A 16,044-nucleotide genomic window follows, 5' to 3' on the forward strand; every position below is an offset into this window, starting at 1 on the left:
GAATGGACTAGACATAATTACTAAACTTAGGGAATTCAGGGTAAAGTTGTAAGAAAGGAATGTGGACAAGATTAACACCCTGAACCATTTTTGAAATAGGTTTATCCCTCCTTCCACCTCCACCACCACTACCACCTTCTTCAAATGACCATTTCCTCCACATCATACCTGCTACATGAATACCTATTACCACTTAAATTGGTATGGTCGGTGATGAGTCCACCTCTGAGTAACCCTGCTAACACAAGAATTTCTGAATTCTGCAAAAATATTTGTAATGCTGGGCCACCTTAATTTTACTTGCACCTCCTCATCACTGCGTTAATTGCACACTGATAGTGCCTTTGTTTTGCAAATGTGTTAATCCAGCATGGGCAAGCAGTCTGCTATCCCATCCCCCTGGGTGCCTGACCACTGCTGGATGTGGAGTGCGCAACTTAGGCTGCTTTCTCGGATATAGTGCCTGGCAGATCACAGCCTCTTTCCATATCTGCTTGATCCATGGCAGCCTGCAGAAAACCATATCACGTCATCTGTTTTGACTTTAGGTGTCTCTTTAGGCGACAGAAGATTGTGGTTTTAGAGGCATATTTTGATCTGTGCTGTAAGGAGTCCTACTGGCAGTGGTAAAAGTAATGTAATTAGGACTCTTCTGTTAAAAAATAGGTTGTCTCAAACACCCTTCCATCACAAATGGATGGTGATTACATTTAATTAGCTATTATAAACCCCTTCATTAAATTGGTGACTTTAGCTACTTTTATGCTTAGTGTGAAGGTATAAAAATCATACTTATTGTTAGGTTTCCTGAAAAGCAAATAAGAGGCAGTCAAAAGTATTAGGGTTGATTAACTGAATTTGTGCAATTGGAGAAATGTATTAATTTTTAAGTCCTACTTTTTCATAACTGTGGTTCTTTTTGCAGATGAAAGTGATTTTAAGGAATAAAACTTCAATAGAAGCTTGGATAGAGGAAAAGGTAAATACAATTAGTATAGTTTGCCATGTTCAAATTTCTTCACAAACATCAGTTATTCAATCATGATATTTAAGAAACCAGACTCACTCCTCAAAGAAAAATAGTTGCTTACTGTGAAATTGTGAAGTTGCTAGTGATGCCAAAATACAGGAGTGGGCAAAAGTAGGTTTACAGTTGTTCGTATGGAAAAAGACATGCAGGTTATGATTATTGCAATAGCTTTACTAAATTTATTAACTGAAAAGAACGTACAATAGCACAGTGCACTTAGATAACAATCTTTTAAGTGCACAAGCTGCTGGTCTTCTTTATTTACACATTATTATAGTCTACTTAATAATAATACTAAGACGAAGAAGTTGACAAATAAGACAAATAATACAATGATAATAAATAAATAACATACAACTGTAAACCTTTTTCCCACCACTGTATTTGTGCAGTAGGAAATATTATTGACACATTTTCTATAGTTGTTTTAAAATTTGTTTTAAATAGTTTTTTTTCTTAATAAAACTTTATTTACAGGCCAAAGACAGAATACAATATTACCAAACTGGTGAAGAATTTATTTTCCCATATGACATGAATAGTAAATGGGAGAATTTTAAGCAGGTATTCAGCTGGTCTGGAACTCCTGAGGGCGATGGAATTCACTGGCCTGTACGTGATAAGTGTCATCAGCATACCTTAACGGTCAGTATATCATCTTTAGATCTGTAGGTGAGGGTTAAAATGTGAACTTATCTTTTATGTTTAAATTATGTGCAACCTTTATTTATATACTTATTAGAGATAGTATTTCAATGAGACTGTCTTCAGAATTTTTCAGGAATCTATGGATTTATTTGGGCATAATGCATTGCTAGAAAACTTTGCAAACTTTATATACTGTATATATTTGACTTTGTTTGGGTATCGATGATATTGTTGGACCAGTCAAATAATGGTACAGATTAGTAATTATGAAACGGTGAATAATTAAGTAAACACGTTTACAGATATGATTGTAATTTCATTATGCCACTGTAGTGGCCCACCATGTAGAAGCTGTAGACAGGGCAAAGTCCAGTGGGTGCCATTAGGACAAATTTAGAAAGGTAAGACTTTGACAGTACAAATAATTATTGGACATTAGACATGGAGGCACTGCTTTTGTGGGCAATTTAAAAGTACTAGCTGTATGCAGTTGGACTTGTGTCTGTGCACAGCATTGCCTCTGAAACTAGGTATCCTGATTGGGCATAGTCTTTCTTCTGCTTTGTGCTATACGATAGTTCAGTATGTGGGTACCCACTATCTCCGGACTATGTGCTTTACAATTGGAGTTTGTAGAAATGGGTGGGACCATTAGTTCAGTGTGACTTTCAGTTACAGAGAAGAAGACCTGGAGTGTAGATGATTAACGTTTCTGAATAGTACTGTTTTTTTTTTACTGATAAAGATAGTACTTCCACTAGGAGTTGGTGCTCAAGTGGTAAATGACGGAGATTGCAGCAAGGTGTAATTGGAGCAAAGGACTGTCAAATCTAAATCTGATTGGTAAATTGCTTTATGGAATCCTATTTTTACACTATCTACAGCAAACACCTTGTCTGAGCACAAGGTTTTTTACTATTTAATAGCAGGCTACCATTGGTCAAAAGTTAGTTATTAGTTAGTTATTTTAGTTGCCTTGTATTCTGTAGGCATTAGTTATATATGCTCTTGTAAGGAGAGGCAGAAGACAGTCAACTGAATGCCATTTAATAGTAACTGAGAAGCTGAACGTCTGTTGAGTGTGGGGATTTCATGACACATTTTCCTTGAAAAACTGCATCTGAAGCTGGAGCCTCATGTGCCATACCAAAGAAAAAGTGGACAATGCCACTTTGTTCTATAGAACAGCATCTGTAGATCTGCTGAAGCCTATCTTCATGAGTCCATTAAAAATACATCTAGGATCCATGGCATTATAGTAAGCTGGAAGCCACTTTTAAGTAATATTAACATGAGTCCTGTGTTCAGGTTTACTAGAATGGACCTGAATATTCCTCAAGAGATATTACACAATTTTTTTTGGATATGTCAAATGCAAAATTCCACTTTAAATTGCTAAGGTGGCCATTATGTCTATAGAAAAGAAACCTCCACATTCCACATTAACAATCTCAAAGTATTTAACTGCTCATATGAGATTTGAGACCATGGTGAAGGTGGAACAGCCAATGGTATATGGACTTGGCTGCAAATTGAGTACTGTTTAGGAAAATTGTGCTAGCATTAAAATGAGGTTTCAGAAAGTATTTAGATCCCTTCACTTTCTGCACATTTTATTGTGTTGTAGATTTAATTTTAAATGAATAAATTTGCCATTTATGCCCATTAATCTTCACTCGATAACACATAATGACAAAGTGAAAATATATTTTCAGAAAGATCTGCAAATGTATTAAAATCAAAATCTGTAATCATTATGTCATCAGAATATTGTGCCTCATGCTTCAGAGCATTATGAGCTGAGTGACATGAATGTTTAGATTGTCTATTACATTCAAAAGAACAAAGGCTTCACATTTATCCTCTTATCAGGACTTGGTTTAGCATCGCCTTAAAAAGTGATACATTTTTTGATCATTTTGTAACTCATTCATTTCATTGTGTGAAGCAAGTTAAAACAATTACAAATCACACCTGATTGGTGTCATTGTCAGGCTCGAAGCATGCAAAATTCATGTATTTTTATTTCTGAACTAATTCCATAATGGGATAAGTATTAATAATAATTTTTGCCTTGACAGAGTCGTATGATTTTATCTTTATTATGTTAAACAATGTGGGGTTTTAAATAACAAGTGAAATACATGCAATCTTGCACTGAAATTCTAGCTGTGTAGAATCAAAGCGGCAAACCCACAGTGAATTTTAAAATTTCATTATGACTTCTCCCCAACACCATGTGTGTCTTGTTAACCTGAAATTGGCTACTGCCCCTTGCAAATTCTCTGGACGTACCTGATTTCATAGATATCTTGACATTTACAGATTCTACGTAGAAATATAACTGAAAAAAATATTTTGAGGCCAGAGAAGCTTGCACCACTGATTCTGGTTATATATTTTGAGATAAAAAACAAAAATGCAGAATTTCTCATTATCCTCCCTTTCCAGGTTAGCAGAAGTATTTGAACATGCCAGGTTTAATTCTGACTCAAAACCTAAACCTGGAACCCATGTTGTATAGTTGTATTATTAATCTGGGGGTCTTTTCTGCCCACTGCTATCAGGAAGTTCAGTGGTTCCCGATGTACTTGTTTTATCTATCTATCTATCTATCTATCTATCTATCTATCTATCTATCTATCTATCTATCTATCTATCTATCTATCTATCTATCTATCTATCTATCTACCTACCTACCTACCTACCTACCTACCTACCTACCTACCTACCTGCCCCGCCCGCCTGCCCGCCCGCCTGCCTTGTTTATGTTTCTGCTGCTGTATGCATTTGAATTTTTGTCATTAGGTTAATAAAGTTTTATTAATAACAGTTTTTTACAGGTTTTTTCTATAACTATTTTAAGCAGGGGCGGCACGGTGGTGCAGTGGGTAGCGCTGCTGCCGCGCAGTTAGGATACCCAGGTTCGCTTCCCAGGTCCTCCCTGCGTGATGTTTGCATGCTCTCCCCGTGTCTGCGTGGGTTTCTTCCGGGTGCTCCAGTTTCCTCCCACAGTCCAAAGACATGCAGGTTAGGTGCATTGGCGATCCTAAATTGTCCCTAGTGTGGGCTGATGCCCTGCCAAGGGTTTGTTTCCTGCCTTGTGCCCTGTGTTGGCTTGGATTGGCTCTAGCAGACCCCGTGACCCTATAGTTAGGATATAGTGGGTTGGATAATGGATGGATATTTTAAGCAGATTTGTTTAAAAATTCTATATAGCTGTGTTTATTTGTAAGGTAAGTTTCATGGTATTTTATTTTTTATACATTTGTATTTATTACCATATAAATTGATACCTTCAGCATGACATTTAGGCAGAAATTGCATGTGAATCTATTTTGCATCTTTATTTTATATTGCTCTTATACTATAGTTCATTTAGTGAACCTTCATGTACAATTTATTTTTGTTGTCCAGTTTCTTTCCCTCATCTGTAAATGTTTTAATTATTTGCAGTGTTTCCTTAATATTCTGTTTTTATCTTACAGATAGAACAGCTGAAGCAGAAAGCAGACAAGAGAGTCAGAAGTGTAAGTTCACTTTTTAACATGTATGAACAGCAGAGGGCAGTAGAGGTATTGAAACTGTCAAAGCTTATAGGCTTGGGGGTTAGTATAATCTGCACAACCTATGTATCTTTTATTTTGAGATCATTTACATATTATATACAGTTTGCTGACATTCTTCTATTTTTGTACTCCTTTGCATTTCACACTTTAAATATCTGCTCATTTTATTACACTTCCATGATTTGTCTTCATAGGCATATTTAGAAAACATGCAGAACTCCACTTGTATTTGAAAATATATTATTATTCAGATTCCTTTTTCCACCTCTTGCGTACATGGAGCAACTTATGCATTTGCACGGAATGAGGAGGTTCTAGATGTGATTATACTACTTGTCATATGTTTTATACTGAATATACTGATGTGAAAGCCAGTTTTGGTAAAATGTGTTCTGTACAACCTTAGTACATAACAGATCTAAATCATCCTTAAAAGCTAGTACAATATTCTTTTCTTGATATGCTTCACCAGGTATTTTCCAGTTTTTTTTTAATGATGCAAAGAAATTAAGTTTCATCAGTCAAAAAGTGTCCCAATCTTATCTAACCATTTTTTGCATACTTCAGACACTGAGATTCATAATGAGGTCATTCTCACAGTTGTTCCATAGAGATTATTATTGTGTTAGCAGTGCTGTATTATGGACCAGCGTTCCTCTACTCCAGTGTTAACTAAACATTTGTGCAGGTGCTTTGCACTGAAACATAGGTTCTGCTATATATATCTGTGCAGTTTGCAAGCAGTTTTTTCAGAAATTTTACTGGGACTGCTATATTGTCTTTATGGCCCTAGTAGAGGTAGGCGTGCTGTAAACAGAATATTGACAGTCAATTAAGAAAAGTCAGCTCAAAAGTATTCTGATGATGAAGTGTTTACATCCACACACTTGCTTGGAGAGAATTAATGTGTAACTGGCACATGCTGCAGATCTGTAAAAGGCAGAAAGAGCTCCAACACCTTTTTTGTGTGCATGTTACTAAAATATTGTAAATGTTATGTACACTGAACTCAATCTAATATATATATAGTGAATTATTGAACTGAAATTCCCTCATATTAAGGATTTTTTGTGAAATTGTTGGCAGCAAATTTGACTGCACTGTATATTTTTAATAGTTTTTTGAATAATACAATTATACAATACACAGTACAATAATATAATAATAAAACTGAAACATTGATATATTTGCTTGCAGCAGTGCTACATCCCACCCTAATTGCTTGGGGCTTATCAATTACTACTAATCTTGACTGTAAAGTAGTATGAGTTGGTTCTATGCTAAACAAAAAAAAAAAAAAACTCTTTCCAAAATGAGACAGTGGATGTCAGGTATTTTATCAGTACTACTTAAATTTTTTAGAACAGTGAATTAAAATAAATGTATCTTTGAAAGTATGCACAGTTTTAAGACAGAAGCCAGAATTAATAAGAGATTACTGAAAATGAATCAATAGTACTTGTTGGTTACAAAAACCATTTAGTCCTTCATGTGCTGTGAAGTAAGTTACATCCATCCCCTTTTCCTGTGGTTAACAACTTATTTTTGGAACATTTTTTCAGTCGTTATTGTCTGGTTGCTTACAAAACGGAAACAGAAAATCACATGATGGTTATCAACTTTAATAATGTCAGTAACAGCACTTGGAGACATTTTTTTGTGGTATACTTTGGAGAAAACTGTGCCCCTGGGGATGAGTGCTTGCCGCGGTGGAAATGCACATATGGCAGAATCTTGCAAAAATGCTTTGCTTTCTGTTTTTTTTCCTTCCTAAAATGACATTGATAATTTTTTTTGCAATATGTATGTAATCTTGATGCAGATCAATACTTAATAACACTTTTGGCTTGAAAAATCGATGTACCAGTGCCCTCCATAATGTTTGATCTAGCTGTCTGCGCAAGTTTAAAATTACAAATCAGACTATTCAAATGTGATTAAATTGCACATTTCCAGACTTTAAGTGTATTAGCATACATTTCCATACATATAGAAATGACAACACATTTTATTCATGGTCCCCCTATTTCAGGGCATGTCTTTAGGACATGACATTAAAAGGTACTTTATATTAAAGCAGTCATATTTAGTACTTTGTTGTATATCCCTTGCATGCAGTGACTGCTTGAAGTCTGTAATTAACAGACCTCACCAGATGCTGAGTATTTTCTCTGGTGATGCTCTGCCAGGCCACAAATGCATCCATCTTCAGGTTCTGCTTCTTTCAGGGGCTTGTCCCCTTAAGTTTTCTCTTCGGCATATGGAAGGCAGGCTTAATTGGATTTAAATTGGATAACTGTCTTGGACATTCAGGAATTTTCCATTTTGTAGCTTTGAAAAACTAATGTGTTGCCTTAGCAATTGTGGCCCATAGGGTGTGCCATTTAGCCTCAAACACAACTACATGACAATGGTCCTAGTTCAACTAAAGTCCTTTTAATTTAAACAATACCTTCATACAGGCTTATTTTTTCACAATATATAGCATATCTCTTTCTCTTCTTTTTTCTCCCTTTTCTTTTTCTTCACCTCCACTCTTCCCAGGCCTTCTTTGTCCTTCCTACTCATGTGATACTCTCTTAACGCTGGACCCAGGAGTACTTTTGGTGCTTAATATATGCTCCTGACAATTACTTACAGGTCAGGCAGGACCAACATAGTCTTTGTATCATTACTGTCTTAGAGCTCCCCCTGGCTTCCCCCACAGAACCTTACAGGGTAGGCCAATTGGACCACAACACCCATGCTGTTCTGCGGGCATCCATACTGGGGCTTGCCAGATGGGATCCTGCCAACCAGTGTATGGAGGGACACTCTGCCCATAGCAGGTAGTAAACCAGTGTGCTGACCTTCATGGTTCCCGAGTCCATCCCAGGTGTCACTCATATTATTTTTCTCTCCCTGACCTTCCATTATCAATGCCTCCTAGCCAGGTAAGGGAGCAGTGTCCATACCAGCTGGGATGCAGGTTCATCCGTCACACAGTATGTTTGGGATAATGTTTGGGATCATTATCTTCTTGAAGGATGAAGCACAGTCCAAAGAGTATGGAGGCATTTACTTGAACATGAGCACATAAGGTATTTCTGTGCACTTCAGAATTCATTGTGTAACTGTCGTCAGCAGTTACATCATGAATGAAGAGAAGCATGCCAGTACCTGTGGCAGCCATGCATGCCCAAACCATAACACGGCCACTGCCATGTTTAACAGAGAAAGAGGTATGCTTTTGATCTCAGTTCATTTCATCTCCACACTTTGCTCCTGCTATCACTCTGATACAGGTTCATCTTTGTCTTGTCTGTCCACAAGACCTTTTATATACTTTTTTGCAAACTTTAATCTGGCCATCTGTTCTTATGGCCAACACATGGGTTGATTCTTGCAGTGTCTACTCTCTGTTTCTGTTTTTGTTTACCATACTGAGGATTCTTCTGTCATCAGCAGTGAAGTTCTTCCCTGGCCTACTGGTTCCTTTGCAATTACTGAGCTCACCAATCCTAAGGTTTTACTGATTGTCTCTAATGGTTTTATTCTTGTTTTCCAGCCTCATAATGGCTTCTTTGACTTTCCTTGGCATATGTCTTGCCCTTATATTGAACAAGGGCAACTACAAATTCAAAATGGTAGAAGCAAGCCTAGGTATCTTATGCCTGCACTAATGAAGCAATGAAACACACCTGCATAATCACAAACGCCTGTTGAGCCAATTGTCCCAAACATTATGGTGCCCTGAAAAAAAGGGGTGACCATGAATACAAACTGCTAAGATTTTTACATGGTGTGACTGAAACTTATGCAAATACCCATAAATTAAAGTCTGTAACATGCACTTTAATCATCTGTGAATTGTTTGACTTGTAATTTTAAAGGGTAAATTAAAGAAAAATGTGTGTTTTCCCAAACACTGTGGTGGGCACTGTATTTTTTTATATTTTAAGGCTTTTATTTTCATTTTGAACACCTGTACCCTTCACTTTCAAATGCTAGAGTAGGCTTGGTATTTTTTTAATGTATTAAAATGCTTAATTTTTGTAAGCTTTAATAAGCTTTAGAATAAAAGAATACTGTTGACATCTCGTTATACTGTTAACTGTCAACTGTCAACTATTGCTTTTTTTTCTGTCACAACACATATTTAAAGCCTAGATACTATTTATCACCAACATGGAGTATTCCTGCATTTTGGATCATTAAAATAAAACTTTACTAAAACAAAGAACAGCCTCTACTACTGGTAATGCAGTAATCACTTTTTTTTTTAATTTCATTTGTATTTTTATGTTTTTTTCTGCTGCAGATCCAGTACAGAGTAATAGAAGACTACAATGGTGCCTACTGTCCATTAAATAAAGGCTTGAAAACATTCTTTACAACACCTTGCACTGAAGAACCTAGAATCAAATTACGCAAAGGAGAGACAATATTTGCTACAAGGGGTCTAAAGTAAGTTGGTTTTTTTTTTTTAAATATCCAATATTCCATTAAGGATTCTTTAGTAGTAATTTGCAGAGTTTAACAGTTAATAAGGGACTGGCTGATTGGCAGTTTTATTAATGTTGAATTGCTCACCATGTGTACTGTATTTCAATTTTGCCATCTTACAAATGGAAAACAAGTAATGAAAATATCACATGTCTGCCTGTAGTTGCTTGATTTGGCATTTCATTCGTCAACCTGCTGAACAACACTAGTAAAATACAAAGTTCTAAAACATCAAAACCCTAAAAGCACCGCTTTTTTCTCATCTTTCATCTTAGCCAGTTATTTTTAAAGACACAACAGTTTGATGAAAATAGTCAGAAATCAAAGAAATACACAAGCGAGATGAAAAGAGTAAGTGAATTAAATAACTTTCAACAAGTGAGAATGAGAATTCTGCTCTTCAGTGAAATACACTGTCAAATTATATTTCTTTGTAGATGTGGCCCCGACTGAAATATACAACACTGTGCCATAGCACAGTTGGTTTCACAACTAAGATCTTTAGCTCTGATAGTTATTGTTTTTGTTTAGCTTAACTATATAATAAAGTGACAACATCATTAAAATATGTACAGTAAATCCATGTCCACCAAATTTATGGTGTTCTAACCATACAAAGTATTTAATGGCAGTTGAATATGCTGCAAACCTAACACAGTCTTAAAACGTTTCCTACCGTCCGTAAATAATGGTCGTTGCTTTTAGCATACTTCACCCAGTACCATTTTCCATTTGTGTTTGTTAGCAGTCTTACAAAGTATGATAATAAAGAAGTTGTGCTATGAGGCAGAAGTGCAGCAAAGTTGGTTACCTGAGAGTAATCATTCAGAAGGGTGTATCTCCAAAGGCATTCCAGACAGACCACTAAAAGAGTGAGAGTGTATCAGAATACCTTAGGCCACTGCTAGTATAGTAAATAGAGCTTGAATTGGCTGCCAAGACAAAACATTTGACCAAGTGAGACTGGACCCCAGCAGTACCTGTTGCTGGTGGAATCCATCCTTGGGTAGATTTTAGAAAGATTTGTACACATTTATATTATGTTATTCTGTTTGTAGCACATGTGTTACATAAAGAGAGACTTTCCAATTTTTATAAGTGATTGTGAACTTAAGTTCTTCTTTAATGGCGAAAATATCATGTCATACCTTCCTTGAGTGCATTACTTGGTAGGCGAAGAAATTTTGAGTTCTTCATATTACAGTATTTTTTGGACCATAAGGTGCACCAGATTATAAAGCGCAATATATATGAATGGGTCTACTTTCATACATAAGGCGCATCGGATTATAAAGCGCATTCAGCGAAACAAAACAGTCAAATAAGTCAAACTTTATTCAACTCATTCACAATAACTCTCAGCAGTGTTCAGTTGTAACATAAAATGCAAAACAATACACCCACTTTTTCAGTTCATTCCTCTTCCACAAATCCATCAAATTCTTCATCCTCAGTGTCTGAGGTAAACAGTTGGGCAATTTCAGCATCAAGCATGCCCGGATCTCTCTCGTCATTATCCGAGTCAGTCTCATTGCTGTTACTTAGCTGTTTAGTGATGATTCCGCCCTTCGTGAAAGCTTGGACGATACTTGAGACTGATACCTTAGCCCAGGCATCCACGATCCATTGGCCGATAGTGGCGTAACTCACCAGGCGTTGCCTTCCTGTCTTGGTGAATGTGTGTTCGCCTTCCGTCATCCAATGCTCCCATGCAGCTCGCAATTTAACTTTGAACGACCTGTTGACACCGATATCTGGATGGAGTTCTTTGGTGAATCCACCCGTAATGATGGCAAGCTCCGAATTAGTTTGCTTCACTTGGATTTTGACAGTATCGGTGAGATGGGCACGCATGAAGTCGCAGATCAATAGAGACGGAGATTTGTGGAAAAAGCCATCCGGTCTCCTGACGTAAACTTCTCTCAGCCACTCACTCATCTTCTCCTCGTCCATCCAGCCCTTTGGGTTAGCTTTGATGATGACGCCGGCCGGAAACGTTTCTTTTGGCAATGTCTTCCTCTTGAAAATGACCATGGGTGGTAGTTTCTGGCCATTAGCCTGGCAACCGAGAACTACAGTGAAGGATGACTTTTCGTTCCCTGTGGTGCATATAGATACTGTACTGGTTCCTGTTTTCTCGACAGTACGGTTCACGGGAATGTCAAAGGTGAGAGGGACCTCGTCCATGTTGGTGATGTGTTCTGGTCTGATCTTCTTTTCAGTGATCTTGTTTTTGCAGTAAGTGTGGAAAATGGCCAGCTTTTCTTTGTAATCCTTTGGCAGTTGCTGCGAGATGGTAGTTCTTATGCGGATGGAGAGATTACGTTTTTTATAAAACGGAAGCACCAAGAAGGACCTCCTCGAAAGATCTTCATGTCACGTGCTACCGCTGTTGCCTTAAGTCGAATAGAGACTGTAGAGACGCTTCTACCTGCTGTTCTCTGTTCAATAACCCACTGTTCAAGTTTGTCCTCTAACTGTGGCCATCTCGCTTTGTTCCCTCGGAAACTGTTTGGTCTTTTTTACTTGGTGCAGGTCATCTTCTTGCTTCCTCCACTTCCGCACTATTGATTCATTAATGTTGAATTCTCTCGCAGCTGCTCTATTCCCATGTTCTACTGCGTGCCTGATAGCCTTGAGTTTGAAATCCGCTTCGTAAGCATGTCTCTTAACAGGTGCCATTTTGGGCTCCTAATAAACACACCGTAATATTATGTTGAAGTACAGTAGGTATTACTCCGCGAGGCCCCTGACTACGGTAGCCGTAATGCTCCAACAATCCATCAAGCGGTGTGGCTTCGTAGCTTACCAAAGTCATTCTAAAACATTTTGAGAGATTTTTGAGCACCTTGTACCACATGAAATTGGTTTGAGGTCAGTAAGCACAACCAGAATTAATACATAAGGTGAACTGTTGATTTTTGATAAAATTAAAGGATTTTAAGTGTGCCTTATGGTCCAAAAAATACTGTATTCATGTTTTTCTTTGCAGATTTGACCCAGTAGTTTCTAACATTACAAAGCCCTTACATAACAGTAATTGTCAGGCATACCTAATTAATTTCTATCTTATTATTTATCGATACTGTTAATACCTTTTAATTTTGAAAAAGACCTGTTATAATTTTAGTGAAGATATGCGGTAAATGTATGTTATCTAACTATAGTAGACTAATATTGGACATACTTTACAGAAATACACTGCATGTGTCAATTGTAATTATCTTTCTTAATGGAATTTGTGGTGGTGTGATATATACCTATGTTAAAAGCATAAAGTTGCAGTTTATTTTCTAAAGCAAAACTTTATTTTGCTCACAGTAACAAATTTAAATTGAACATGAACACTAATATTTCAACTGGACAACATTAGGTAAAGGATTATGTTTTTGAAAAATATTTTTTTCTTTGCTTTGTTTTTGCATTTGTGGCAAGTTGTACAGTTTTTTTGTCCTTTTTATAGTGCAGCACTGGCACCTCTTTCTTTTGCTTCTCTTGGCCTTTGGCAGAGCTACAGATGTAGGTGTAATTGTCAGCAATGTCAGTAATAACATTTTGAGTGAGTTTTAAAATAGTTTTTTTATGTTTAATGATAGCTTGTGGATAATGGTATAAACAGTGGAGCACACAAAGAAAATGAAATGCTAGAATCTCTTTCCAAAGTCTTCCATGTTGCTGGAAGCTGTGAAATGAATAATTTACTCCAAAATCCTGTTGCCCACATATGTGGTGTCAGTCAGAGCTGAGCAGTGGAAATAGAGTATACATCTTCTGTCAGAACTGGATGCCTGTAATTGCCTGTGTGCATCAATATTACTGGATATTTCTGTGGATTACGGAGGAAGTTCACAGGAGTGACAGTAGTGCTAGTGTGGTACAAACTCATGCCAGGGATGTGCTTGTGCTGCAAGTAGATGCTTTTGGGCTTGCCAGTGGTTATATTTTTGTTGCTCCCACATGTACAGTAAATGCAAGTAAACGTGTTGGTCTGACTTCTGTCTCACATCTTCTTGTCTTGTGCCCAGCCTGCCCATACCTGAACTATTTAATGTATGAGTAATTCATTTGAGTAACTGTGTTGTCAAGTGTGTGTGTGTGTATGTTTTTCTCCTGATGTTTGCCTGTTTGGTTATTTTTATTCAGAATGTTTTTATCTTCAATATTATGCTCTTTTCTGTTTCAAGTTTCTTCTGGTAATTTTAAAACATTGTATGTAAGCTCAAGTAATTTAATTTAAATTAGTAGATAGATAGATACATACTTTATTAATCCCAAGGGGAAATTCACATAATCCATCAGCAGTATACTGATACAAAGAAACAATATTAACTTAAATAGTAATAAAAATGAAAAGAAAAAAATAAAATTAAAAATAAATAATAGTAATATAATAATAATAATAGTAGAAAGTGACTGTCTAATAGCATAAACCTAGCTCCAAGGCACAGTCACCACCAATCAGGGTAATCATTTGCTAGAACTGTTCTGTCAATAACAACTTTGGTAGAATTTGTATCATGTATTGTAATTTATGTCATTGTTAGTTATCCTTCCCTATGAAGTGACTGTTCTGTTTTTAAAAGATTTGTTTTTTTATACGTTATTTTGGGTTTACAGTTTGGAGGAAAAATCAAAAGTATGATGTCCTATTACTCTCAGAAAACGCTAAAACAAATTAATTACTTGGCCTCAGCACATTGCTTTTCTTTTGGTGTTGGCAGCAGTGATGTTGCATTTTCACTAAAGATGTTATAATTGGATTCAGTTTACAGGAAAACTGTTCTTTAATGTTGAGCCTATTGAGGTGAAAATTGCCTGGTGACAGGCTCCATTCCTCTGATCATGTGCATTGGATAAAAGAAAATGAATGGTCAATTGTATGGATGAAATCAGTCAGTAAAGAGCATAACCCATGGAAACATAATCTTGGTGTTTTGTAAATAACAATATTGGTGTTTTGCAGTGCAATTTTTAAGGAGTAATCACATGCATTAAACCTTTGCTTAAAATATTGTGTGGCAGTCACAAATGTGTTTGAAAGACTTACAGACATAATTTAAATCATTCATATGGTAGTGTTAGTTTTGAATATTGAAATTGGCTGTGTGGATTCCATTACTACTGATACTGAGCTGCCTAATGAAAAGAAAAACATAAAAACAGCATAGGTCAGCTTAGTTACCAGGTTAAATTGATCCCATATGACTAAGAGTTTATGAGTATTCACACACGCACGTGTGCCCTATGATGGTCTGGAGTTGGTTCCTATCTTGCAGCTCGTGCTGCCAGGATGATTACCGGCTTCCAACATTTCCTAAACTTGATAAACAGTTTAAAAAAATAGATGGCTCAGTAGTTTGAATTTGCAGGCTGATTGTTTGAGCCGCAGTAATATGCCAGATGGGCGTAATAGCAAATGAAATAGGGTTTTATTATAAGCTGGGAAGCTTTATGCAAAACATGTTTATGACCTGAATGGCCAAGTGTATTTTAACATTCAGTTAAATGCTATTCAGTAGACTGGCCTGGTAGGAATACATCTCTGTTTGATTGTAGCCTATGTGTATTCTTGCTTGATTTTCTGCAATAAACGTAACCTTATGACCTTGCAGTTAATGACAATACAGAAGAAAATCACATCTAACTGTACAGTATTTCCATTTGCATTAATATTTGAATAAATATTTTCTTTTCTACTTTACAAAACAGGAGATGGATGTATGGTGATAAAGTGTTAGATGAAGAGCAAATTAAAGGTATTTATTTATTTAAATGTATGTTCATCTTTATTGATTAAAAAAATCTACATTTGTTTACAGATTCTTAACTTGAGCCAGTTAGTTCTAAATTCAATCTATGAACTGGCCTCCTGTACTTTACTGTAAGTGTGGTTAAGGCTGGTTGAATTTGTGATGCTTTTACTAAAGAACGCATGCTGATGTAGCATTAGATGTAATGAGGAATTTGTGACAACTTCATATTACATCAGAGAATACTCTATTAGAGAATGACAACATACTGTAAGTGTATGCCATCTTTTCCTCTTCTTTTATATAATACTATGGTTAACTCATTGTGATGAAAATGAAAAATAGATAGATAGATAGATATCACACTTCGTAAAGCAGATGAGTGTATACAAAGTCATTTTTTAAAGGATACATTTGGTATTTTTGAAGAGTTATTTATTTCAATATCAAGTTATATATTCATTTGCCTTGGAAGTCTCCCCAAAGGCAAAACATACAAAATATATCTCCTTTGAAAAGACAAAGGTTCTGATTTCTGAAAACATTCCTTCCACGTTTATGA

At 36.3% G+C, this 16,044-nt stretch overlaps 1 protein-coding gene across 2 annotated transcripts in view; it reads left to right on the top strand.

Moving 5' to 3' along the window:
• The window catches only part of zdhhc6 (zinc finger DHHC-type palmitoyltransferase 6), a 55,490-nt gene that overhangs the window by 37,703 nt on the left and 1,743 nt on the right, over positions 1–16,044 (top strand). For both annotated transcript variants that reach the window (XM_039776520.1, XM_039776530.1), the window contains exons 6-10: positions 926–979; positions 1,508–1,675; positions 5,167–5,208; positions 9,548–9,693; positions 15,442–15,488. In XM_039776520.1, the coding sequence (XP_039632454.1) occupies positions 926–979; positions 1,508–1,675; positions 5,167–5,208; positions 9,548–9,693; positions 15,442–15,488 (457 nt within the window). The remainder of the gene's footprint in view (positions 1–925; positions 980–1,507; positions 1,676–5,166; positions 5,209–9,547; positions 9,694–15,441; positions 15,489–16,044) is intronic.

This window comes from Polypterus senegalus, chromosome 1 (genome assembly GCF_016835505.1).
Source record: "Polypterus senegalus isolate Bchr_013 chromosome 1, ASM1683550v1, whole genome shotgun sequence".
Taxonomy (NCBI): Eukaryota; Metazoa; Chordata; class Cladistia; order Polypteriformes; family Polypteridae; genus Polypterus; species Polypterus senegalus.